This window comes from Lissotriton helveticus, chromosome 11 (genome assembly GCF_964261635.1).
Source record: "Lissotriton helveticus chromosome 11, aLisHel1.1, whole genome shotgun sequence".
Taxonomy (NCBI): Eukaryota; Metazoa; Chordata; class Amphibia; order Caudata; family Salamandridae; genus Lissotriton; species Lissotriton helveticus.
Window position 1 is genome coordinate 795,048,108 of NC_136072.1, and position 24,544 is coordinate 795,072,651.

General features: G+C 45.7%; 1 protein-coding gene across 5 annotated transcripts in view; it reads left to right on the forward strand.

Moving 5' to 3' along the window:
* Nucleotides 1-24,544, forward strand: part of ZMIZ2 (zinc finger MIZ-type containing 2) — a 360,252-nt gene that overhangs the window by 280,166 nt on the left and 55,542 nt on the right. For all 5 annotated transcript variants that reach the window (XM_078666775.1, XM_078666773.1, XM_078666776.1 and 2 more), the window contains 6 exons: nt 926-1,067; nt 7,174-7,384; nt 11,079-11,184; nt 20,067-20,224; nt 20,387-20,454; nt 21,100-21,168. In XM_078666775.1, the coding sequence (XP_078522901.1) occupies nt 926-1,067; nt 7,174-7,384; nt 11,079-11,184; nt 20,067-20,224; nt 20,387-20,454; nt 21,100-21,168 (754 nt within the window). The remainder of the gene's footprint in view (nt 1-925; nt 1,068-7,173; nt 7,385-11,078; nt 11,185-20,066; nt 20,225-20,386; nt 20,455-21,099; nt 21,169-24,544) is intronic.

The following is a 24,544-nucleotide window of genomic DNA, read 5'->3' on the forward strand; positions in this document are numbered from 1 at the left end:
TATGACGGGTGAGTTTTCTTAGCTTCTGAGACCAAGGTAAACTGCATCTCCACTAGTTTAGGCCTGGCCCTTGCCTGGAATCCCAAATCAGCAAAGTTCTGACACTAACCAACATCTGCTCTATTCCGGTGCACAGAGTCTCCTCGAAGTCCAGCAAAATGATAAATTACAAGCTCAAGAGGGGAATTTTTAAATCCTACTCTAAACCCTTTGTTTATGGCATTTGTAGCTGTAGATCCAAATTCTCTGCATGCTCCTGCCATCTAGTGTTGGTCTTGGACATATGCAACCTGTTTTTTTTTATGTCTTGCTAGTCAAGAAGTATTGTGACTCCCATTAAGTTGGGAAGAACTCACAGCTTGTGAATCTAGAATAGCCTCAATCTACAGAACAATTGTTATTTGTAAGTAACTTGTTTCCTATGCTTAAACTCGCATGCTTTCCTCCAGGGGTGCACCTTTCATTCTTTACACTATACTCTGGTCCTATACCCATTATCCGTGTAAAATCTATCGCACTGCGTAATAGGGCAAAGAAAGTATATAGTGAGGATGTGCAAAGATTTTATATAAAGAGTGTAGGGATGTTGCTACCTCTGTCAGGGTGTGGGTAAAAAATGCCTAAATCCCTGAAGAATTGGACTGCATCAATGTGCACCCTTGAAGTTTGTTTAAATTAAATCAAATGTCTCGTCCCACAAGAGTCACCAGGAGAGAAAATAATGCAAGGCATGGGAATTACAGAACATTCTTGACTTTATTAGTGTTGCGTTTATATACGTTTCCCCTTCTACCTAATCTATGGAGGAGATGGCTGGGGTGCCCCTGTGTGGTGTTAGTATTTGTGTCTGTGTAGTTTGGCCAGGTTGCCTGTGAAGAGTTAATAGGCTAGTTTTAACATTTTAGGCTGTCATTTGTGTCCACAGCAAATCCTATTGAAGAGCTGCGCCTGACATTTCCTGTCCGAGATGGGGTTGTTCTGGAACCGTTTCGCCTACAGCACAATCTTGCCGTCAGCAACCACGTCTTCCAGCTTCGGGACTCAGTCTACAAAACCCTGATGTTGCGGTAAGGCAACTTAGTCTGTAATTTTATCACCATTTCTCGTTTGGTGACTATTGTCGACCCCATGCAACTGCCACCTCCGTCAGCAGGGAGATCTTACCAATGACAGACTGCACTGTACAAATAGCAACAACCGAATGCCAAAAAAGCAGCATCCGATTGATGGAGGATATGGGTAGCAGCCCCCAACCCAATTAAAAAAGCAGGTTGGGAATAAAGGGTCAGATGGCTCCTCGAGATGGGCTGCAGGACCAATCCTGGTGCGATGCCATGCCTGGGCCCACCTTGCCCTTCTTCCATTGTGTGGCATAATTCGCCATTTCCCCCCTTCCTTAGTCTGCTACTGATGCACAAAACAACCGGTAAACCTAGAAGATAGTCCACCGAAGAGGGTAAAAGTTAGGTGGGTTAGGATGGAATGAAATTAACACGTTGACATGTTGGTTGCCACATGTGATTTAAGAAACCTCGGATGGTTAATTCAGAGCATGTAACTGCCAAGGTGGACATACATGGCAAAAAAACATGTAGCATTTCTTGGTGAACTTTCCCCTGTGAAACACGTAGTACCTGCTAACCAACCCCAGACCAGACTCTTTGATTTCATATGCTTTGATCATGGCAAATTCCTGGCCTTTTCAACATTTTCAAATGGCTAGTGTTGTTGAAAAGACTGTTTGTGCCTCTGTATCTCTCATTGCTTCATATGTTCCTGGTTGGATTAATGTTAATTCAAAAGTGGGGTTACTGTTCTTAATGAGACACAAGTAATGTCTGTCGGGAGAAAAAAGAGGAGAAGGTATCGAGGTACTAAAAAAGAGGAGAAGGTATCGAGGTACTATGCTAATCAAAAAGAGCGTTCAACGAGTTTCTCTTGTTGGCCTCACACATCCCAAGGGATGTCATGCTTCATCATTGGTGCTCCTTGATGGGCCGGCGCTGCAATGCCGTATGGGTCCCGCAAAGGGTCACTTTAGCAGAGATCTTTTTATTTTGCCGTTTGAGGAGTGTGAGAGTGTTCTTAGTGGGGTCATGAAAAGTGAGTGCGATTAAATATTAAAACTGGCTAAGGGATATCCCAAACGTTTTTAATATACTGGTTCCCCTATCTGAGTAAAAAATCCGTAGTTTGTTGTTACTAGTGGGGTGGTAATGGCCCCTAGTAACGAAAGGTCGACATGTTTCACGCCAAAAAATGGTCCGATTGATTGATACCAGGAGCTTCGTCAGGACCAGAAAAAGTCAAAAGTTTTTGTTGAGTCAACCCCAATCTTGATTTATGGTTGAGCGGTACCCCTTTCTCTTATTTAGGGCGGTACCTGCTGGTGATGGTTCTCACCGTTCGTTCGACCTAGAATGCTCAAAGGAGAAGAGAGAGACACACACGATACTAAGACAAACAAAGGAAAAATATTTAAGGATGTCCAACTATGGTCTCTAGTTGGTAAACATACATCTAGTGCAGACTCACTGGTCATACAGGAATGAGCGACGAACAAGTAATATTACAGTCTGGCACCATTGTTCATTTCAAGGTCATCTCGCCTGTCATGTATTCCATACGCATATTTCTATTTTTGTGGTGCATAGGTGACATTGTACAAATCACATGTCCCTGTTAGTAATTAGTATCACATATGTTCCATATCGTCAATCAGTTAAAGTATGACCATGAACATGCAAATTTTATCGAGCGATAGGTAATTACATAGTCTTACCCAATTATTTAAGAGAATTGGCTTCATATACTATCGCACGGTAACCCCCACCGTTACGTACTGTAAGTATCCATGGGAAAGGGGGAGAGAGAAAAAGGAAGCCATGTATTAACAAGCATTTGCAATGCAATAGGTCTCGCATTAGGAAAGTTTGAGCCATTGGTATTGTGAATTACATTTTTTTTATTTATGTGTTGGTTGTGAAAATAGCTATAGTAATAGCTAAAGTAATAGCTTTGTCATTTACAATGCCAATAGTTTTAACTTTCACAAATGTGACACCTATAGCATTTGTAACATTAAGTGGAACAGCAGCTGTCTAAGAACGACTTTATTCTGTGGCAGACAGCTGTGCCCACAAATGAACAGTGAGGCATTAACCGCCCTATTTCAAGTCAGTCGAATATAAGTGCAGGAATGCCTACCTTTACAACGCGGTTTTTACAACGCATACCATTACAACGCATAATGCTTTTAGGCGCTGGATAATGAATAGTTTAATTTACTATTCCAACTCCAGTCCCCATGGATAGTAGGGAAGGTTATTGGATAGTAAATTAACCTATTCCCTATCCTAGAGCGCCCCCCAGAGCAATGCGTTGTAATAGTTTGCGTTGTAAAAGTTGCGTTGTAATGGTAGGTCGTTGTAAAAGTTTCGTTGTAAAGGTTGTTTACCCCTTCCAGGTGGCATTTAATCCTATTGATTGGGATGGTGCACAGGGTTAAAAGCATACAGACAGCCATCTATCTCAGCACGGATCCTTGCCACCCCTGAAGCCAGACACAGAGACTCACGGGAAAGCCCAAACACACTCAAGTGTAACCAGAGGTATGTGATCGTTCAGGATATCACCCATTCACACACTCAGCTATAAAGACTTTAAAAGAACAATCATCGGCATAGCCCTACAGGTATTGCCTATACAATATCTATTGGCTTTATTATTTTTGTGCCATGTTGTAATGCAGTGTGGTTGAAAGTAAAAAATCTTACTAAAGTTAATCTCTGCAATCCAGAAATATATGTGCAAATTTGGCTCGTCTTATCATTTTAACCCAGATACATTTTTGTTATAGTTCACATGTGCACTTTATGTCCACCAGAAATAGTGGTGCAGTGTTGCAATGGTGCAATCAATGTATTGAAGAAATGACATTATGAAATTGCACCAGCACTAATACAGCCTGAGCAATCAAAATAAATCAGTGCACAATCACATGGCAGTGCTCACGGCATAGACCTTCCCTCCTGATGCAGCTCCCAGTAGGAGAGCCCTTCCCATACTGCAGTATTTTTTTTCCGGTAGGAATTACCCACATGTAATGAGCTTAAGATGTCTGCTTCATGGGGTAATCTGTAGTGGGAGAGGGTGGTGTAGCGCAGTCCCTTTCACTGCAACGCCCTTTACTACCAGCAACAAGGGTGGCCAGGGGTCAGGGATGACCCACATGCTGCTATCAGAGCCCAGTGAATAGACTTCCATGCTCCTTTGTACTGGGAGTGAATGGACACCTTTCCTCGCCCTCACCTTTCACAGGGTTAAGCAAACCCAGTCAACCTTTGGACTCAAACCGGGATGACTGGATGAAAAAACAGGACTGGACCCCGCAAGATCTCTGGGAAATCGTCGTCCGGTTCTTAATGGCGAACGTCATTACAAGTGCTTCACAGAACGAATTAAGGAGTTATGTAACAACTGGGGAAAAAAGACTAAAATCATGTCTCCAGTTCTTGCAAGTGAATTAAAAGGCGAGCAGCTCTGTTGTGCACGCACGTCTGTTTCTGAAGCCCTTCTGTTCTGGTTACACTGCTTTAAGAGCAAGCATTCCTGCCCTTGTGTATGCAACTGTGCATGAAATGACAACTGTGCTGTCAGATAAAACACACACTCACAAAAATCATGCCAACTTTTAAGTTACAGTTACAATACACAAAGTCAGATTCGTTTTTCAAAATGCATAAATACATGAATAAATAAATACCGCCTTCGGGTAAAGTCCGCGCTATATAAAAATGCATAAATATATGAATAAATAAATACCGCCTTCGGGTAAAGTCCGCGCTATATAAAAATGCATAAATAAATAAATACCGCCTTCGGGTAAATTCTGCGCTATATAAAAATGCATAATTAAATAAATAAATACCGCAAAACATCCTCGTTACTCTGCCGGCCTGCGACCAGGAAGTCAGGCAGGCCGGCGCGACAACAGGAAACCGAAAGTAGGAGGGCGGGAGCCTACCCCGCCTCCCACGGAAGAGCCGCGATTGGAGCCGTGTTTGGAGCACCGGAGCAGGCAGGAGCCTACCCTGCGCCCCGGTGCCGAAGGAGGGAAGAAGAGTCCTGCTGCCGGGCCTTGCAGCTGAGGAGAGGAAGCCGGTGAGTGCGTTGCTGAGCGGCGAGCGGGGGGGGGGGGAGGGGAGGGGGGGGGGAAGCATGTGCGAGCGTGCGGGGGGGGAGGCGGCCTGTGTGTGTGTGTGTGTGTGTGCGTGCGCGCGCGCGTGTGTGTGTGTGTGTGTGTGTGTCTTGGAGTGCGTGTGTGTGACTGTGGGGGAGGGGGTGTGTGTGTGTGAGCGAGTGTCTGTCTGCGATGTGTACGGCGCGGGACGCGACGTGCGCGTTCGCGCACACTAATCCAGGAGAGTAAAAGCTCGTGCACCCTCTGGTCCGTCATTCCCCCCAGAGTGATCGCTATTGGTCTCCAGCTGGACTAATGCATCCTTACGGATGCATTGCCAGCGAGACCCAAAAAGCTACGCTCGTGGACGACGGGAGTAGCGCGTCTATAGTTTACACCAGTGGTGGGAGAAGCATCCTACTTACGTTTTTGCCAGGTGCTCGACTGGCTGCACCTACCCTCGAACATGCGTGCCTGTATGGTAGCCGCATGGTTGAACGACATCCATAAAGTAGGATTTCTCACATTACCTGACTTCCGGCTGCCTGGATTCCTGTGGGCGTGTACCGAGCCAATGCGCATGTCCGGGCGCCATCTTGCAGTGGATCGGAGTGTTTTGATTCACAAAGGATTCTGAATAGGTGGATTCCGAATCTGGACAGGGTTTTGTTTGTGAATATTAAGTGTAATGGCAATATATTTATAATGTAATGGTAAGTATGGAACAGTAGTCACTCGAGTGAAAGTTGTTATTCGGGTCAATGTTTCATACAAGCCAAAAGTGTCTATGTGCTAACAGATCTCGGACTGGTTAGTATTATCGAAGGAAAATCACAGTCCACAGTGATACTGCCTACAATGAGTACCCCCATACTCGTCAGATGGGTACGAGTGATTGGTAAAGATGGATTCTAGCATTCATCGTGGCGTAATGTTTGTAGTGTAGGTTCTGGAGTTCTGTCTTAGGGTATAGAAGTGCAGACAAATGTATGGATAATCGAAGTCCCACCAGCAATAGTGACTGTGATGGGTGTCCTGTTTCCGTCTGGAGTGTACGACAGATTGGTGTAGGAGGAGTCTCCCACTCCTGATGACTTGTGTTTGTAAAATGTCAGTATTTTATTTCTGCCTTTCGGTAGCCACTGATAGATATGTGCCATTTCTCCCTGATGGTTATGATGGTGAGAAATGTCATATTGTGTCTCATTGTGAGAATATATGTATGTCAGCCCCATATTTCTATATTTGTATTGCCCTTTTCCCTGATGCCTAGGGTCATACGTTGTCAGGGTGAGTTAAAAGTCAAACCATGGGATATCCTCATGTTATCCCTTCTTGTTCATCAAACAGTGAAATAAAAAGGTCTCCGCTAAAGTGACCCTTCGGGGGACCCGTAGGGCATAGCAGCACCGGCCCAACGTGGAGCACAGCCCAATGATGAAGCATTATATCCCTTGCGATGTGTGAGGGCAACTAGAGACAAACTCTTTGGCCGTCTCTTTTTGATTAGCATAGTACCTAGGTACCCTCTCCTCTTTCTCCTCTCGACAGACACTACTTGTCTTAAGGAACGGTAATCCCACTTTTGGATTGATATCGTTTTGTGGAGAATGGGTACTGGACCTTCATCAGCTCCTAGTCTCCACCCCCCACATCCCCTCCATCACCCTGTTCCTCATTTGATGGGTTAATGCTATGTCTGTAGGGGATGGTGAGAATTTAGTCTCTGGGTCTCTTACAGAGCTTACTTATTTGGTGTGGGTGGATAGATATTTTATTGTCAAATTTCTGTCATAGGTTACTCCTGTCCATAAACTGTTTAGGTGCCCTATTTGTAGACAGTTGGTCGTGGGTGTGTTGTTCTCGCTACCCTTTGCCATGAAGGTGTGGATTGTCTGTTTTGCCTCACCAAAGAGGGCCCAGTTTCTTGTGTTTACAGTGTTTTTCTCAATCATCCCTCTCTGACAGTCTCTTTTCTTTCTTTCACTTAGACCAGACCTGGAGCTTCAGTTTAAATGTTACCACCACGAGGACCGTCAAATGAATACCAATTGGCCAGCCTCTGTGCAAGTCAGCGTGAATGCCACCCCTCTAACCATAGAACGTGGTGATAACAAGACTTCACACAAGCCATTGTATCTGAAACAAGTCTGCCAGCCGGGCAGGAACACCATCCAAATAACTGTCACGGCCTGCTGCTGTGTAAGTCTGAGAGCTCTCCTTCAAGTAGTCTTTGTTGCAGGGCATGATGGAAAGGATTGGCATGCAGAGCAGTGTATAGCTTATGAGTGTGAGCAGTGAAAATCTGGTAGAGTGCTGCAGCGCAAGAAAATGGGGCGGTTTCTGGGCCGGAGTACTGGGTTATGAAAGTATGAAATCAAGGATTGAAGTATATTGACCGAGCTAAGTTGATGGCACATTTACTGGTCACTGACAGTATGCGGCATGTTTAGCTGTAGATCACCTGCTTTGCACACTCCTGCCATTTAGTGTGGGGCACGGGGCATTGCAAGTGTTTTTTTTTCTTTCATCGAAAGAAAAGTTTTTATTTTAACGTGACTTGTGATTTCCTGCCTGAAGCGCTCAGTGCACTGGGACAAATACTTCACATAGTCAAAGATGTCCTGAGGTGCCCTGGGAAGCTGAGTTTACCTGGCTGAATCTTTGCCCCATCGCAGAGAACTCTGTGTTGAGATGATTGTGCTGTGGAGTTCTGGCCACGAAGGTCCCTAGGGAACACATTCTGCCTTCAGTGGAACATAAGATCACCGCTTCTCCTGTCTCATATTTTGAAGAAGGTTGGTTCGGACTAGGCTTATGTCATTTTGATAGCTCCAGATTGAGCCAGGAGACTATGGTTTCCAGACCAGTTTACCCTAAGCCTTTGCCCTCCAATCTGCCTGTCTCTTGTGGAGGACCTTCTCTCTCAGAAATATGGCAGATCACAATCTACACCTCTGTGTGGAGATCTAGCAGTGACAGCTGAGCAGTTTTGCAGCACAAAGCCTTCTGGTTTAGTATGCTATTCTGTTAATTAGTAGATGAGTCCTAAATAGTCTGTTTTTATTTCTCGTTTTGACCATTTAGTATGTGTCCATCCTATCCTGATGTCGGACCAATGCTCTGAAAGTCCCACAACATGGTTGCCATCTTCAGACTCATTTCCTGCATTAGGTCTGGCTGCAACAGACGAAAGTAATTTGATTTTGAGATTAAAGCCCCCACTCCCCATATCACCAAAGAGTGCTGTCTTCAACAAATTCTCTGGTTTTTTTTTTACCTACAAAACTCACGAGATTGTTGACCAGGTGGACCTGAAAATGCATTTGTGCCATGGAGCACACACCATTGAACATCGTCCCTAACCCCAGCCTCAAATTTGCACAGAATGACAGCAATAAGGTCTGTTACCTATGCCTACCGAAGGACCATGAAATCGGCAGACCCTCCAGGCTAGAGTAAAGCAGAGGTGGTCACACTACACTATGTCACAGTAGCGCAATCCAAGGAAGAAAACGGGTTCTCTGTGATGAGGAGAAACGAGTACACTAAATGTTAGAGTGCAAATAAAAACACAAGGAGACCCTTGGATACAAGCTCGGGGATACTCCATAAACCTGGAAAAAGTATCCGCAACACTGGAAAGGAAAAACATTCCCAGAGGCTAAACTGAATTACAAAGAAGCGAAAGCATTCCCAGAGAATCCTGGCATTGAGTGGCAAAGTTCGCCTTTACCAGAAGGGGCAAACTCTGACCGTGAGGACGATGGGGGATGATAGCCTGATGCATACAACTAAAACCAAATACTGAGCTACACATGAGGACCCTGCAGGAGTGGCTACAGATCCAATGGTCACAGGCATAAGGGAGTTGGGAGGATCTAGTGGTTGTCGCACAAGGAGATTCAGTAGTGGAACGCAAGGAACATCACAATAGGCAGACCTTTCAAATAACCATCTCCCTTGGTTATCGTAACAACTGATGCATCTCACAAAGGGTGGGGATTTGACATGGAAAGAATAGAACATAAGATTTCCATGGAGCCTGGAGAAGGCAGTAAAACGCATAAATGGGTTGGAACTCAAGACAGTGTTCCTAGCCCTAAAGACTTTCATGCACAGATCAAGGCAATGCTAGTGCTGGTCCAAACTGATAAACTAACACCATGTTCTACCTCAAAAAGGGGAGGAAGATTTAATAACGATGGTAGCAATTCATCTACCGGGAGTACAAAACACACACAGTAAACAGGATAGATGATGAAGTGCAAACTAGCAGCAATTACCCTATTCCTCATGCACCACAACCAGCCAGACAAACGTGGTTCTATGACCTGATATGAATTATGGAGAGTTCCTCCAGAACTGCAGTGGTTGGACATGAGTCCCTGCATGGCTGCTCCCGGTTTTTGCAGCTGGCTCTCCCAGTGCATCTCCGATTAGGAGCGAAGTCTGGGTTGGGAGTCAGCAGTGTGACCTCTGGCGATAAATTCTGGGGTAAAGACACCTCTCCTTATTAATGGCCAAACGCCTGGGTTTTATAGGCTTTTGATCACGGTTTTCAAAGCACCTCGGGGCTAGACAGTGTTATCTTCTTAGACTAAACTATCACTGTCTAATTTATATAAGCTTAACCCCTTAGCAGCTGTGCCTTAAACACATCTATGCTGAGGCAAAGTGCACTTCCATTGACACCCCTCTCCCCCCACACACAGTGCACAACCCACATTCAAAAAGGGTGCTACCATTACCTTCCACTGGAACATCCTGCTAGCAGACATCTGCAAAGCTACTGCTTGGTCAACACCGCACATGTTTACTAAACACTTCTGTGTGATGTCCTGTACAGAGAACGGGCAATGGTGGGCCGAACGGTGTTAAGGAATCCGTTTCAAATATCTGCATCATCTGCCCACCTACCACTGATTAGGCGAAGTTGCTTTACAGTCAGAGCATGTGTATCTAGAGCCGGATAGTCTAAGAACAGAAAATGTTACTTACCTTGCAAGATCGGTTAAGTAGCTTGTAGTGTTGTATACTCATATGTGCCTTCCATCTCCCTTGAAGCTTGCAATGTTCACAGATAAACCTCTTTTTTTCATCATACTTATCGCAATGCACAGTATACTTGTCTTCGTCTCTGCACTCCACTTACACTACTCACCCCTGGACAGAAAGCAGTCTTAGGTGGACCCTGCGAGCTTGTGAATTGTAGACTATAGTAGTTGTCCCAACAGGTCTTGCAACATGTTTTTGTTTAAAGAACTTGGTCACAATGTCACAGCCCAAAGCTAGATGGCAAGAGTATGCATAGCATGGAATCTACAGTACTACACAATGCAAACAGATGCTTGCAGGGTGACTAACATTTTCCTTCTTGGTTCAGTTCCTTAGAGCTCTTCCACTTCAATGGGTATCTTCATTAAATTCTCTCTTTCCAGATCCTGGGATTTTGGAGGTCCTTAGTCAGCCCTAAAGTAAATGCAGTTTACCTTAATTTAAGGCTGAATACATATGGGGGATAAATAATTATTTGTGTTCCCCATATATTAGGCAAAAGTGAAAAGGGCTTTAAGCAGTAAGGCCGCCGTTGATGTTTTAAATTCATTTTTAGTTTTTGTACTTGATTCTTTTCTTAAACGACATATTAAAGCATGAAGCAGTGGAAACCACATGCTGTATTTACATAGGTATTGTTTTTGCTTAAAATTTGTCCCCCTTTTTAAAGACTAAAGGATCTCCCACACCAGTTTGAGATTCCATTCATTGTTGATCAATTTAATAAAGGTGCTCCTAAAAGGGAGCTGTTACAGGCTGGTAAGTGTCCTTTCGTGTCATTCTATGTAAACACTTGGGCTGCTGTAAATGTGCTGAATACACTCTCCCTTTCTTGCAGTCTCATCTCTTCGTGCTACAGTTGGTTCACAGACCATCTGTGCGCTCGGTCCTCCAAGGGTTAATTAAGAAGCGACTTCTGCCTGCCGAGCATTGCATTACCAAAAGTAAGTTGTGGCAGCATTTGTACTTGATGCACTAGTGGTCTCTTTCTTGACACATCGGTCAAAAAGCTGAGAAAGGGAATGAGCAACTGTTCTGAACCAATCCCACTGGATGGACCTGGAGAAGTGGTATACAGGTACTCTCTCTCACACCTCTTACATTCGTCAGTGGACAATTGCTTGAACTCAAGAAACCTACGCTTGACCTTATGGCCACCGGTATGAATACCGGTGGGTCCGCTCAGTGTTTCGTTTCTTAAAGGACAATGAAATAAGTACCATTGTGCTGGGTAGCAATAGGTATCTGTCATTCAGCACCAATATACCCAATGTGCTCTAAAAATGCACATTTTATGTTCTTGCATTAGCCAAAAAGCTTTAACTTACCAACAACAAAATTACTTTAATAATTTGTAAACTGGACTACTGCATCAGGCAACTAATGGGGATCTGCTGAACTGCCCACCCCAAAAGAATCGTTATTCACTATAAGAAAACTGTCACCCAAAGTCATATGGCTATATATACACCAAGCAGGCAAGCTGCTGGTCAGTCATATCTAATTAAATTAATGCCTTATCCATGCTCTTTCCCTTCATGGCACACCCTCTCATATTTCCGCTTCATGCACACCACGTATCAGATCTCACTCTCTTTGCTTTGCCAACCAAAATGTTCTCTCCACTCACTAACCAGCCTGCACCTTCTCAAAGTTTATTTTTTTTTTTTTTTTAACTGTTTGGACTCTTCTGCAATTCAGACTCTGAGGCACCTCCTTCCAGATTTAAAATGAGCTCTAAAAACCCCACCTACTGATTCTTAAAAACATAGTTTGCTTACCATTGTCTCGTCTGCCACCTCTGATCTTTGTATAATTATGCACATGAACACTCCTTCTGAAATGTATCATGTACATATGTTATAAATGTTGTGTAGTGCCCTGCCCACGTTTTTGATTTTACAGCTTCAGTGTCATGATCTTCTGTTTCTAAAAATCAACCCCCTAGCAGTTGTTTAATCTTGGGTCGGTTCCGTCTAATGAATCCACATTGTGTTGTAAGGATTCTGGACTTTAACCGTTTTACCTTTAGTTCTTGAAGTCTTGTCACATTTTTAGATAGAACTTCACTGATGTTCAAGAATGCTGAATAACCCTGCTTTTGTTGGTATCACATAGGACTTAGTATTTTAGAAGTGAGAAGTAATGAGCAGAGTGTGAAAAGAAAACTCCAGGAGGCTGCCACTTAATAAATAAAAATGGATTCCACTTCAAGGCCCTCAATTGACCTGAATATGGTCCTACCTTGGAGGAAAAAAGAAAGGAATGTTTATCTAACCATAATTTGTGCAAGAGCCTGCTAAAAGCCAACACAAATGATCACGGTCGGCAAGTGTGCAAAATTTCAGTCAACACTATATAGTTAATTTTATGTAGTTTGAAACATAACCGTAAATAATGAATGGAAAAATTGGATGAATTAGCATTGGGCCTGTTGCAAGAAAGAGTTGACCACTGAATCTGGACAGCTTTAGCCAGATCAAACTAAGGTCAGTGTTTCAGTTCAGCCACTACCTTTTGTTTCAGATTGAAAGGATGGATGCCTTTCTGGTAGGCATAGAACACCAACTGTATCCCAGAACAGCCTGTATCACTTAAACATACGGGAAACTAGGGTAATCTCTCCTGCCTTTAGACTCTTTCAGCCAGCACTTACATAGAACTCAGCCTTTGCTGCCTCTTTTGATCTTGCTGCCTAGTCTAATTCTTTTTCTGTCCCTTTTTGCATTTCACCCATTTACTTTATTATGGGTGTTTATCCACTTCATTTGACCCTGTTTCATAAAACATAAAGAAAAGTTAGGCACTTAACTGGCTTTTGAAAATTTGACATACAGAACTTGTCCCGGTTTACTATTTTTATGGACACCATTTCCAAGGAAACTACCATTCACTTGACTTGGGAGGGACCCTTATTGTTTTGGTGGTCATCTTCAATATATTTATTGCTAGAAACTGTGCGGCTGTATTTTGATCCGATTGGTTGTCAAGCATTTCACCCAGACCTATTAAAATAGTAGTAGATGTCTTTTACCAAGATTGCTATGTTGTATATATTTTCGGCTGGCAACTTTACTGCCATTGGAGGCGCATCCAAGAATTGTAAATAAAATACTTGGCGAGATGCAAAGTTTCCCGCATTGAATTGAGTGCATTGGCCAAAAGGTCAGTGTCATAGAAAATCTACCACGAGAGCACTACAAAACGTGTATTTCGCTCGGTTACTTAAGATGTGTATACATTATTTTGCTGCTCCTTTTTTTCTTTTTTTTTTCTTTTTTACTTATCTGGGAGTAAAAGCCGAATTCTTCATTCAAGGTGTAACACTGGTTAACACTGTTTATGAATGGTACTTTCAGTATTCCGCATGCAACTTTCTAATCTCTCCTAAGAATTATGTGCTTAAAAGGAGTAACATGGATATCCAGTTGTAGAGCAGTAGTGTTAGTGACCTTTGGAGATGTGTAGTAATCAACAATGCCTATTTAGAATACTGTCCAGTACACATTTACTGCCTCAGGAATCGAAGAAAGGCTGTTAAGATGCCCCCTCCTATACCTGCAGAATGTGCATGTAAAAGATGGGGGCAGGGGGAAGGACAACATCTTTATCTGAACAAGGGTCATATAATGCCTATGCGCTCAATCCAGGCAAATCTCCCTTCCTGCCCTACAAGCCCATATCTCTTATTGGCTGGCTAAAGCGCGAAACGCAGAAGCTGTTATCTAAATCAGGTAGCTAACCTACCTGTGCAAATCTTTTTTTTCTCATAAATGTTTCAGCTTTTTTAAAGTCAGTTTAAATGTTTTTCAATCAACTGTTTTTCTTAAAAGCAGATGAAAACTTTAATAAGTGTGTGTAGCTGGGTATTGTGTGCGTTTGTTCAAGGTATAAAGGGTTCCATGTTCCCACATATAAACTCAGCATTTCATTGTTCATGAATTCATTGAAGATTTCCATGCTGGGGGAAGTAGGATCAAAAAATAAACTGCTTTTCTTCCTGGAACATTGGTACAGCCTTGCGTCTGGTCCCTGGAATGATGCCAGAATATATGGTTTTGCAGCGTGAATCTTTCTGGATTTACTATGCTGTTCATTATTCCGCGGTCTAGTGGTTGGGTCCGGAATCGTAGTATTTTTTTCAGTTTTTTTTTTCCTCGTAGAACAGGTGGGCGTCAACGTCCCACCATTTGGTGTCCTCCTGTGACGTCGGCCGCTTCCCCCGGAATCTCCCACCTTTGGGCGCCATCTTCAGATTCTTTTTTCCACCGTTGGGTCTTGATCGTCACAGAGAGGTTCCAGATTTTTGGGAAGAAAAAGGAGAAAATAAAGCAGAAAACCACCAAGAAAGTTGGAGAAGACATCTCTCAATCAACATCACAGAGCCGGGACGACGAAGGAGAGGGAAATCGAAAACTTCGACGTCCAACAGTGAATGCGCACACAGGGGGGCCCCTGAGCCAGGAATGGACAAAACACCTTTCAAATTCTGCCGTAATTGCCACCACAAGTACGGGCAGAAGGACCAGCTCCCGGTTTGCAACCTCTGCCTGCGTATTGACCACGAAAGCAAGGATTGCAACGCCTGCTCGGCATTGACCCTGAAGACCCTTAGAGTAAGGAAAAGACAGAGGAGAGTCAACTACAACATGCAAGGCCACGGTCAACCTCCGTCGCTCTGGGATTTTGGCCTCTCCAGTGGGGAAGAGGACAACATCGCTGAGGATCCTGAGGACTACACGGTCGTAGAGACCGATACGAAGTCGACAAAGGAGATAAGAGGCGTTGACCCCTAAGACCCCTAAAACCCCGACAGACTCTCGAAAATCAGAGTCAAAGTCCTCGAAAGGAGCACTGGCGCTGAAGCAATCGACTGCCACAGCTGTATCCAAGGACAAACAGCCCGGCGGATCCTTCGAGAAGGACTCTGTCAGCGAAAACCCAAGAAAAACCTAGGTTGTCGAAGTACGTTCCCGAAAAGGCACACTCTACGCCGAAGGAAAAAAAGCCGAAGGCAACTTCGACATCGACGCCATCGAAGAGAATTGCCGAAACACTCTACGCCGAACAGGCTGCCGAAATGGAGAAGAAAAAGAGAAGGGCAAAATGGAAAGTATCCTCCAGAGAAAGAAGGATTTCGACGAACGGATGAGAAGATTCACCATCCGTTCGAAGTCCACAACGATTGTCGAAGTAGAGGTCGAAGAGGAGTTCGACGCCGAAGATCCACCGAAAACTCCGGAACCCGCTGATCAGGAAGAGGGCTTATGTTATTATGAGGGAGAAGGCGAGGAAGACCATCAAACAAGTTTGGGGTCGGCATCCTCGGTGGCGCTGGACCTGGTTTGGCAGGACCTAGACGCCTAAAGCTCGGTAGAGGCCATAGAAACACATCCTTCGAGGCCTTCGCCGCCAGACGACATTGGCATCTATAATATGGTCATTAAGAATGCGGCTGCAGCATATGGGGTGAAACTAGAGGAAGAGGAACCAAACTCCTGCTTCCTCTTAGAGACCCTGCTCCCCACTCAAACGAGGAGCCAATTCATGTCCATTCTTCCAAGTGTCCTGGACCAGGGCAGGGAAGCATTCAAGGAGCAATCAACATGCAGATCTGTCACACCTAGGACAGAGAAAAAATATAAACATTCCTCTAAGGACCCACCACACATCCAGGGATCAGTCACAGCTGACTCCATTATTGCAGCAACAGCCAGAAAGGGGGCCAACATTCCCACAAACTCAGGGCCACCTCCAGACAAGGAAAGTAAGAGGATAGACCTCACTGGAAGAAAAATAGAGAGGAATGCATCAATTCACTGGCTCATTGCTAACTCTAATGCCCTACTCAACAGGCTTACGTGCCAGCATTGGGAGGAGGTTGGACAGCTACTCAAACACCTCCCTGAACAATACAAGCAGAGTGCAGCACACCTGGTGGAGAAAGGCAAGAACATGGCAAACTCCTGCCTCAAATCAGCCCTAGATGCGGCAGACACATCCAGCAGGCTCATGATGATTGGGGTAAAAGAAAGAAGGCATGCTTGGCTGAGGATTTCAGGTTTCAAGCCAGAAGTCCAGAATAATATTCTAAACACACCCTTCAATGGAGAAACACTGTTCGGAGCGCCAGTAGATTAGAAACTGACGCAGCTGAAGAAGGAGAAAGAAACTGCAAGGTCCATGGGGGCATTGCAGTTCAGAGGGATGAGAAGAGGCACCCCAGCACGGAGACCTAACGGCAGAGGGGGAAACCAGCCGGTAACGTCAGACTTTCCAGCAGGCCTACCAGGGCAACAACCAAGTGCAGCAGGGGCAGCAACAACAAACCTGGCAATACCAACCTAGGGGCCAGTCCTTTCACGGGAGGACGAATGGACGAGGACAAACAAGAAGAGGGGGCCAGCAACCCACCTCAGTGACTACACTGCACCAAACGTGCCCAACCACACAACACCTCCACAGGAGGAGTACGACAAAAGACCCAAAAAAACAATTGCACGCACTCAAACCAAGCGATCATGTAACACCAGTAGGAGGCAGACTAAAACACTTCTTCCAGGAGTAGAAGAAAATAAGAACACACAAATAGATACTGGACATCATACAGTTCGGATACTGTATAGAACTGGAAAAGACGCCACCAAACAGGAGACCAAAAAGCAAGGTGCACTCTGCAAAATAACTCTCGCTCCTCCTACAGGAAGCACAAGAACTCCTCCACAAGGAGGCGATAGAGGCAGTACCGTTCAAAGAAAGAAACAAGGGAGTGTACTCAAACTACTTCCTCCTACCAAAGGTGGACGAAACGTTAAGACCTGTCCTGGACCTACCATTCCTAAACCAATACATAAAAACTCAAAAATTAAAAATGACATCCCTACAGGAGGTTATTCCTCAGATAAGGGACGGAGACTTTATGTCCTTCAAAGACGCCGACCTACACATTCCCATGAACAGACAACACAAACGTCTACTAAGATTTGCCATCAACAGAGCACACTACCAGTTCACAGCCCTAGCTTTCGGACTAAAATCAGCACCAAGGGTCTTCACAAAATGCCTCGCAGCTGTAGCAGCGTACCTACGGAGGGAAGGGATTCATGTATACCCATACCTTGACGACTGGCTGATAAAGGCAAGTTCCTACAAACAATGCGAGCTACATGCACAGTGGGTCACACTGACAGAACTGGGATTCTCAATACACTGCGGGAAATCCTCAATGGAACCAGAACAAGTGAAGATCTTCCTGGGCGCACAGATCAACATCACACAGAGCAAGGTGTTCCCCAGCGACAAGAGAACACTTGCCCTGCTGAAAGAGACACATCAATACCAGAAGGAGCAAGCTCTGACAGTGAGGACAGCGAGCATGATCATGGGGATGATGGCGTCCTGCATACACCTAGTCCCCAATATTCAACTCCACGTGAGACCATTCCAAGAATGGTTCCAACAACAATGGTCACAAGGTACAGGGAGTTGGGAAGATCTAGTGGTTGTAACTCACGCAGTGCAAGAGGAGATAGCATGGTGGAACAGAGAGAACATAACCAGGGGAAAGCCTTTAATACCACCAAACCCAACAGTGACCATCACCACAGACGCATCCCAGAGGGGATGGGGAGCGCACATGAACTAGCTCAAGGTGAGCGGTCTGTGGACTCCAACAGATGCGATCAGACACATCAACTACCTGGAACTAAAGACCGTGCTCCTGGCCCTAAAGGCCTTCCAGAAACAACTGTACAGGCAAAGAGTGTTGATACAAACCGCCAACACCACAGCGATGTTCTACATCAACAAACCGGGAGGAACACAATCAGTAGCACTATCAAACCTAGCGCAAGAGATATGGAGATGGGCCATCCCACTAGAAATAGACCTCCTGGCAATGCACCTACCAGGGAAGAACAACGTGTAAACAGACAGGCTCAGCAGACCGATATCAGCATCCCACGAGTGGGAGCTCAATACACCGGAACCGCAAAAGCTATTCAAGAAGTGGGGGACCCCAAAAATAGACCTATTTGCAACACACCAGAATGCCAATACTTCGCATCCAGACATCCAGGGGAACAATCCCAGGGGAATGCCGTATGGATAAGCTGGTCAAGGATATTTGCCTCCCCCCCCCCCCCCCCCCCCACACCCACCTCCCGATACCACTGATACAGAGTGCTCAGCAAATGCAGAACCAGCAACATGTCAATGATTCTGTTAACACCACAGAGGGCCAGGCAGTCCTGGTTCTCACAAATAGTGGAGATGGCGTAGGGACCACCACGCAAGTTCGCAAAAAGAAGAGACTTGCTCTCCATGCAAAACTGGGAGGTACTTCAGCCAGAGAGCCTCTGCCTAGCAGCATGGCTCCTGAAGACATAGAGTTTGCACACCTAAGGCTCCCAGAGAGCACACTACGGGTGCTGCAGGAGGCAAGGAGGCCTACCACATGGAGGTGCTATGTGGCAAAATGGAAAAGATTCACACAATGGTGCATCAGGGAACAGCTACACCAGAAAATCACCAAGGAATCAACAGTGCTAAAATATTTAACACACCTGCTAAAAACAAACCTAAGCTGTACCTCGCTGAGAGTACACCTAGCCACGATAGTGGCCTACACAAGCGGGGAGACTGGAAAAAGCTTCTTTACATCCCAGGTAGTAAAGAGATTTCTAGAAGGGGCCAAAAGGATCGCCCCCCCCCCCCCAAAGAGGATGCCGCCGCCGGCATGGAACCTTAATATAGTTCTAACAGAGCTGATGAAAGCGCCTTTTGAACCCATCCACAAGGCCTCACTACAGATGCTCCCAATGAAGACAGACTTTCTGGTAACAATCACCTCGCTACGCAGGGTAAGTGAACTGCAAGCGCTAACACTACAGGAACCCTACATTCAAATACACAATGACAGGGTGGTAATGAGAACAGACCCACACTTTATGCCAAAGGTGGTATCAAGGTTCCACATGAACCACACAATACAGATACAAAGTTTCTTTCAGAAACCATCCACAAGCGCGGAGAGGGCACTGCACACTCTGGACGGCAGAAGGACAGTAATGCATTACATTGAAAGAACTAAAGATCACAGGAAAACAAAGCAGTTCTTTGTGTCCTTCGCAAGCAGTTACCTGGGAAGACCAGTAACAAAGGGCACCAATGCACGATGGCTCGCACAAACTATCCAATAATGCCACAAGCAGGCAGGTCAAGAACTACTAGGAGGGGCACAAGCCCACTCTACCAGGAAAAAAGGAGCAACAATAGCCTTCCTGGCAAACACACCCATCCAAGACATCTGCCTGGCGGCAAAATGGGCTTCAGTGCACACGTTCACGAAGTTGTACTGCGTGGATATACAGATGAACAAGGAAGCACAAGTAGGACAAAGTGCTTCAACATATATTCAACAACCAACGCTCATCTTCCACCCAACCGCCACAAACCTAACAAACCGCTACAAACTCTATGCACAGCATAGTGAATCCAGAAAGATTCACGCTGCAAAACCAATAGTTTCTTACCTGTCGGTGTAGTTTTGCAGCTTGAAGACTTTCTGCATTGGTGTCAGTCTGTGGGCTTTCTGTTTCCAGACTGCCCAGACCTGAAACCCAGGGTCCACAACTCAGAAGCCAGTGTCATTCATGCATATCTGGGCAATGTGAGAAACCGTTTGAATATTAAAACCAAACCGTGTCCCTAATAAAGCTGTTGGAGGCATAGGGGAAACTTTCTTTGACAGCATATGCAGGCCTAGTGTTTTTTTATTTTTGTTTTATATTAATTTCATTTCTTGTCATCTATTTCTTTTTTCCAGTAAAACGCAATTTCACCAACGGGACTATTCCAGGAACTCCAGGACCAAATGGTGAAGATGGGGTGGAGCAGACGGCAATCAAGGTGTCTCTAAAGTGTCCAATCACATTCCGAAGGATACAGCTTCCTGCTCGGGGGCACGATTGTCGCCATATACAAGTTAGTACAGAATCCTCCTCGTCCGCTCATGGCATGATTTTCACTATGTGCATAAAAGTACTGACCTTTTTGTGCTCAGAGGAATTGCGTCAAGTTCTGGGGCAGGTACAAAGACGATTTTTCTAATAAGCACCAACACCAGTTCATTGTATTTCTCCTCAGTGCTTTGACCTGGAGTCGTATCTGCAACTGAACTGTGAGCGCGGAACTTGGAGGTGTCCGGTGTGCAAGTAAGTGCAGGAAATTGGAATTGGGCAAAGGGATGGATGGACATGGACAAAGGCATTGAGCAGTGTTCATTCAGACTTTAGGGATGGGAGGGACTGAATGTGATGCACAGGCTTACAATGGTGTTTACGTCGTATGGTGACTGTGTTCTTAATAGGGGATACCTTAGAGTATTACAAGCAGTCATTGGGAAAGACATCTGATTATTACCCTTGTATGGACTTCAAAAATTGTCTTTTTTTCTGTTAAGATGGTTGTAAGCATGGCTATGGGGCCGCATGCAGAGTAATGTTATGTAGTGTGAGCTGGAAATATAAGTGGAGAGAGTGACTTTACTGGCGAGGTGGTGGTGCCGCTGGTAGTGCTTCAGTGGGCAAGCGACTGAGAAGGGACAACATCTGAAAGGATTGATTGATTTAAAGGAAGTCTGAGCATGGAGATTAAGTTAAGGGGATACAGACTGGGTGGTGCGCATGCCATCATAGCCGTTTTACAGTCTGTGACCTTCCTATGATGATGCGCTGTGATTGTAATTTTTATTATTAATGTTCATCAATTCAGCTTTGCAAGCCTTTTACCTGCACCTCACCAGCGCCAGCCATGCAAGACTACCTGGCTAACACTTGTCTGTTTCTTTCTTTTTGCAGTAAGACTGCACTGCTTGAGGGATTGGAGGTGGACCAGTACATGCTGGGAATCCTAATATATATCCAGAAGTAAGTATCCAGTGCCTCCTTTTATTCTCCATCATGCCATATCCCTGTGGCAGCATGCTTTAGTTAGGTCATTACATGCCTCTTAAGCCGTCTTTGGAAACGCGCCACAGTCAGCCTCTCTATCCTGTTCTCAAAGTAAATGTGGCCAAACATGTGACTGCTTCCCAATCCTGTTGGAAAAGCTTTGTGCAGATCGAGTTTAACCAAATGTACCATTATGCGTGCCCTATTCCTCATGTAGTCATGCACCCCACCTGTTTCCTGGTTTTTCCTAAATAAAGTGAATGCAAACAAACTTATTTTTTTTATATTTCATAGTCTGGAACGATTCAGCAAGCCTTAAGATTCTGATAGATACATCTGCCTGTGGATTCCTCACCTTGTGAATACCCCTTGCGTCAGCAACATTCGGAAATTCTTTTTTTCGTAGCCTCGCGCCGACATGGACTCCTGACGTCATAGAGACACGACCTCGCTCGCGACTCCGCTGACGTCACCGACGCCTATAACAGGCCCACGCCGGCGTGATGACATCAGTTCCCTTTTTTCCGCGTCGTCGACGCTAACGGTTTCGGGATACTCTGTAGCCATTAGTACATTGTTACTTCGTTTCTTCGATTCTCCATTCTCAAATATTTCTGTTCTGTTGTCATGTCGACAAAGAAGACCGGGTTTAAGCCTTGCAGAGAATGCGGGAAGATGATGTCCGTTACGGACCCTCACCAAGACTGTATCTGGTGTTTAAGCTCGGATCATGACGTCGAGGATTGTTCATCTTGTCAAAAGATGAATCCGAAGGCTCTTCGTGAGAGGGAATCTAAACTTCTTGTTGCCAAACTTAAAGCAAGTAAGGTTAAAAAATCCTCCAAGCGTCCGAAGAAGTCGAGGTCGAGATCCAGGTCAAGGTCTCGAGAGGCGTCGGCCTCGAAGTCATCGTCCGGTCATGCTTCTGGTTCCCACAAGAAGCATAAGAGGAGACACGGATCACGTCATCATTCCAGATCAAAGTCTCCCAAAAGGATGAAGTCGAAGGTTATTCCTACTCATGAGCCGGTAGGTGAGGCTTCACCTTCGGAGTCGGTGGTCCATTCTCCGACTCCTGTTCCAGCTCCGGCTCCGTCTCCATCTCCGGCTCCATCTCCGGCTCCATCTCCGGCTCCGGAAGACGCCGATGGAGTTCCTGTTGAGGAAGGGACTTCGAATCCTGTTGAGGAAGCAGATTCTAATGTGCCTCGTGGTCAGCCTGAGCATCCACCATTCCCGACTCCAGGTCAGGACCCTTCTGCGTTTTTAAACGCGATGTATGGTGTTTTCTCGAGGTCGTGGTACCCCTCTGGAGCACCTTCGGGTCCGATGGCTTTCAATTTGGGTGTTCCACACTCGTATGCTCCGGCACCCTTCATGCCGTATATGCCGGCTCCGACTCCGTTGTGGCAGTACCAAGCTCCACCGAGGTCGACGCCGGTGTCGACGCCGGCTCGGCCGAAGTCGACGACTCTGGTCCCGGCGTCACCAACTCCCTTGGATTCACTGGGGCAGCCTTCTAAGCCCTCTGATTCGATTCCGAAGTCGGCTCCGGCGCCGTCGAATTCGGCGTTGGATTCGGCTGCACTTCGAGTCAAAATGAGATCTCGTAGAGAGGCTCAACGGCTTCTAGAGGAGCGTAGAGTTTCTGATTCATCTTCTGAGGTGGAAGAAGGTGAATTGGAAGGGGATTGTTTCGAGGACCTGGCGGATGCTAGTGGTCTTGAGTTTTCAACGGAGTGGTCTTTGCCTTCTGGATCTGATGCTCCCTCCAGAGATGTCCAACCTTATCATGTTGTCATGAAGAAGGCAGCAGGACTTTTAGGTCTGACTTTGCCCTCTGTCGAGTTTAAATCTAATTTGTTGACAGAGGTTCTCCATTCTCCTAGTTCATCAGTGGAACCTTTGCTCCCATTTAACGATGCCTTAAAGGATCCTATAATGGAGGTTTGGAAAAAGCCTTTTTCTGCTCCTGCAGTTGCAAAGAGTGTGGCTAGGAGGTATAGAGTGGCTCCTGAGGATCCTGCTTTCTTATCTTCGCATCCTTCACCTGAAAGTTTGGTGATTCAGGCCGCTTGCTCTAAGAAGTCTGTTGGGGCTTTTCCGCAGGTGCCTGGCGACAAAGAGGCAAAGAAACAAGATCAGGTCGCGAAGAAGATTTTTTCTTCGTCCAGCATGGCTTTGAAGTCTTCTAACGCCACTTGCCTCATGGGAAGGTACATCCATGCTCTTATGGACTCTATAAGATCTTTGGTCCCTAAGGTTCCTGAAGCTAGTAGAAAGGACTTTGAAGAGGCTTTATCTGACACTGAGGCAGCGTCAGGTCATCCAAAGTGGACTTGATACAACAGATTCTGTGGCAAGAATTATGGGCACGGCGGTTGCCACGAGGCGTTCAGCCTGGTTGAAGTCATCTGACTTCTCAGCGGATGTGCAGTCTGCATTATTGGATTTGCCTTTCGATGGCGAGGGGCTTTTTGGAAAGAAGGCAGACGCGGCCTTGGAGAGATTCAAGGACAGCTGGGCAACTGCTAGATCTCTGGGCCTTCAGGTCAGGGGTTCTACGACCAGGAAGTTTAGAGGGTTTGGTCGCTCTTCCTTTCGGTCGTATAGACCAGCTCAGCAGCAGCAGCAACAGCAGCAGCAGAATACCTTGTATAGGTCTTACAGAGGGAAACAGAGATCACGTCCTCGAGGTCGTCGGGTCTCTTCCTCCTCCACCTCCTCCAACCCCCCAGCCACAGAAAAGCAGCCCTAGATCCGCCATTCAGGATCATGTGGGTCCAGTGGGGGGCCGGCTTACCTACTTTCTACGAGATTGGGAATCGGTTACATCAGATCTTTGGGTTCTCAATCTCGTAGAGAATGGGTATGCCCTTCCCTTTCGGGAATTCCCTCCCAATTACCCTCCTTGCCAGGGATATTGCTCAGAGGAACATCTGTTACTCCTACAGGAGGAAGTCCAAACACTTTTGAGAAAAGGTGCGATAGAGGTGGTTCCAGAGCAGGAAAGGGGTCAGGGATGCTACTCCCGGTATTTCCTGATTCCCAAAAAGGATGGCAGGCTTCGTCCGATCCTAGATCTCAGGATCTTGAATTTTTATCTGAAGCAGGAGAAATTCAAGATGCTCACCCTTGCTCAGGTTCTTCAGGCTCTGCTGGAAGAAGACTGGATGGTGTCACTCGACTTGCAGGATGCGTACTTTCACATCCCAATCCTGAAGTCGCACAGGAGGTATCTCCGTTTTACGGTTGGGTCACAACACTACCAGTTTGCGGTCCTTCCGTTTGGACTTACTACTGCACCTCGGGTCTTCACCAAGGTGATGGCAGTGGTGGCGGCGCATCTCAG